The following is a 2,891-nucleotide window of genomic DNA, read 5'->3' on the forward strand; positions in this document are numbered from 1 at the left end:
TGGCTGTCTTTGGTATTCACAGTGGATGGAGAACGACGTGATGGTCTCGGGACGAGAGGACTGGTTTCGGTTCTGAAAACCCTAGGATATATGAAAGGCAGTATGTGCAAGGTTGTACATGAAGTGTATAAATAGACACAGTGACGTGCATGTGGAGGAAATGGATGAAGCCGTGCATGCATTAGTTTGATGCGTGAATGGAAGACTCACGGTGGAGGACTTAGGGAGTGCGGCTAGCTATTTTGGTGAGTGTACCATATATATATATATATATGATTGAGAACCCAAATGAAAATCCTAGATAAAAAGAGACGTGAATGTGCATGAGTGAATTGTTTGAAATTCATAGAAGAAAATCTGATAGGGAGTTGTTTTATTATGAAAATGACTCATGAGCTTGGAGAGAAAATAATAATAATAATAATAATGATTATGATGATGATGATGATGGAGCCTTAATTTAAAAATAAAAATAAAAAAATAATCTATCCGATAAATTCTCTAATGGGCTTTAACTCATTTATTGAGTTTAACAAAATTATCCGTAATTTATCCCTGAAAAAAATATAGGATCAGGTCGTTACAAATAACTTCTCGGTTTTTGGTCAATCTTTTGATAATTGCTTATCTAATTTATCTTTGGTTTTGCAGAGATGTAAGGAGACAAATCTTGTTTTAAATTGAAAAAAATGTCACTTCATGGTCAATGAGGGAATAGTGCTGCATTTCCTTCAAGGGAATTGAGGTCAACGGAGCAAATATAGAAATTATTGACAAACTCCCACCATTGACCAATGTGAAGGGCGTGAGGAGCTTCTTGGGTCACACCGGGTTCTATCGTCGGTTTATCAATGATTTTTTCCAAATTACTAAACCTCTTTGCAATCTGTTGATTAAAAATACTCGGTTTGAACTTTCTGATGAATGTTGTCATGCTTTTGAAACATTGCAAAAGAAATTAATTTCAGCACCTCATTGTATCACCATATTGGAATTTACCTTTTAAATTAATGTGTGATGTTAGCGATTATGCTATAGGCGCTGTTTAGGGGCAGAGAAAAGATAAAAATTTTCATGTTATCTATTATGCAAGTCGGACCTTAACAGAAGCTCAACTTAATTATGCTATTACTGAAAAAGAATTGTTAGTAGTTGTGTTTGCCTTTGAAAAATTTCATTCTTATTTGATAGGTTTGAAGGTCGTCATCTACACCGATCACTTAGTTCTGAAATACTTGTTATCGAAGAGAGATGCCAAACCAAGACCGTTGAGATGTATTTTGCTATTACAAGAGTTCGATTTGGAAATAAAAGATAAGAAATGTACCAATAATGTAGTGGCCGACCACTTATCTCGTCTTAAGCTTAAAGAGGCAGCTGACGAGGAGAGATTTCCAATTAATGAGACATTCCTGGATGAGAAATTAATGGTTATACAAGTCGTTCTATGGTATGCCGATATGGTTAATTATTTGGTGTCTAGAATTCTACCAGCCAAGATGACATATCAACAAAAAAAGAACTTCTCCGACTTGAAATATTATTTTTAGGAAGAACTTCTTCTATATCGGTATTGTGCGGACCAGATAATCAGGAGATGTATGCCCGAGGAGGAGATGCCAAGCATACTTAGATTAGACACTCCCACTCATTAGAAACGGGTGGCCACTTTGGTGGAGCAAAAACAGTAGCGAAAGTTTTACAATGCGGCTTTTATTGGCCGACTATTTTTAAAAACTCTTTTAATTTTGTTAATTTATGTGATCATGGCAAAATTTATAGGAAACATGAGATGCCTTTAAACAATATTTTAGTGATTGAATTATTTGATGTTTGGGGTATAGATTTCAGGGGTCATTTTCCATTCTCATATTCTAATAAATTTATTTTGTTGGCTGTAGATTATGTCCCCAAATGGGTGAAAAAGGTCGCCTTGCCAACCAATGATGCGAGGGTCATAGTGAATTTCCTGCAGAAGAACATCTTTTCCCGATTCCGCACTCCGAGGGCCGTAATCAGTGATGGCAGGAAGCATTTTTGCAATTGCCAATTTGAAGCACTACTAACTAAGTATGGAATTACCCATCACATGGCGACACCATACCATCCTCAAGCGAGTGGCCAGATTGAGGTGTCTAATCTGGAGCTGAAGCGCATACTGGAGAAAATCGTGAGTGTCTCTCGGACAGACTAGGCGAGAATGTTAGATGACATGCTATGGGCTTATCGGACAGCATTCAAAACATCATTCAGGATGTCGGCTTATCGGCTCGTTTATGGAAAAGCCTGTCATCTACCTGTGAGCTAGAACACATAGCCTATTGGGCGACGAGAACACTAAACTTTGATTTACAAGTGGTTAGCAAGAAAAGAGTACTGCAGATCAATGAGATGGATGAGTTCCACAATGATGCTTATGAGAATGCTCAATTTACAAAGATAACATTAAAAGATGGCACAATAAGCATATTCTGAGAAGGGAATTTGAAGTCAGGCAACAAGTTCAATTATTTAACTCAAGATTTCAAATCTTCCCAGTAAAGCTACGCTCTTGATGGTCCGGACCGTTTGTGGGGACCCATGTCTTTCCCTATGGGGCAGTTGAAATCCTTCACGAGACAAAATGCACATTTAAAGTAAATGGATAGAGATTAAAACCCGATATGGATGGAGACTTTAACTCGAAAAAATGTTATATCGATCTCGCTAGTAATAAATTATAAGAGGACAATATCTAGCTATAGACTTTAAATAAAGCGTTTTTGGGATGCAACCCAAGTTTTTATTTTATTTTATTTCTTTTGCTTAATATTATTCCTTTACATTTATCTTGCAGCAACGAAGAGGCGAGGAGATCTCCAAGGAGTACACGACTACACCTTCAAGGAAAA

The 2,891-nt window shown here is 37.0% G+C and overlaps 1 protein-coding gene across 1 annotated transcript; it reads left to right on the forward strand.

The window, feature by feature from the left end:
- The first annotated feature begins 2,089 nt into the window (after window positions 1-2,089).
- On the forward strand, window positions 2,090-2,475 carry LOC121265799. The gene is made up of 2 exons (XM_041169465.1): window positions 2,090-2,170; window positions 2,254-2,475. The coding sequence occupies exons 1-2, from the start codon at window positions 2,090-2,092 to the stop codon at window positions 2,473-2,475; spliced, it is 303 nt and encodes a 100-aa protein (XP_041025399.1).
- The last annotated feature ends 416 nt before the right edge of the window (window positions 2,476-2,891 follow it).

This window comes from Juglans microcarpa x Juglans regia, chromosome 5D (genome assembly GCF_004785595.1).
Source record: "Juglans microcarpa x Juglans regia isolate MS1-56 chromosome 5D, Jm3101_v1.0, whole genome shotgun sequence".
Lineage (NCBI taxonomy): Eukaryota > Viridiplantae > Streptophyta > Magnoliopsida > Fagales > Juglandaceae > Juglans > Juglans microcarpa x Juglans regia.

Excerpts from the sequence above, each read along its gene's own strand:
- LOC121265799 (XM_041169465.1), top strand. The coding sequence starts at position 2,090 with ATGGCGACACCATACCATCCTCAAGCGAGTGGCCAGATTGAGGTGTCT. Across the intron at positions 2,171-2,253 it reads AGCGCATACTGGAGAAAATC|GATGTCGGCTTATCGGCTCG; the intron begins GTGAGTGTCTCT and ends AACATCATTCAG.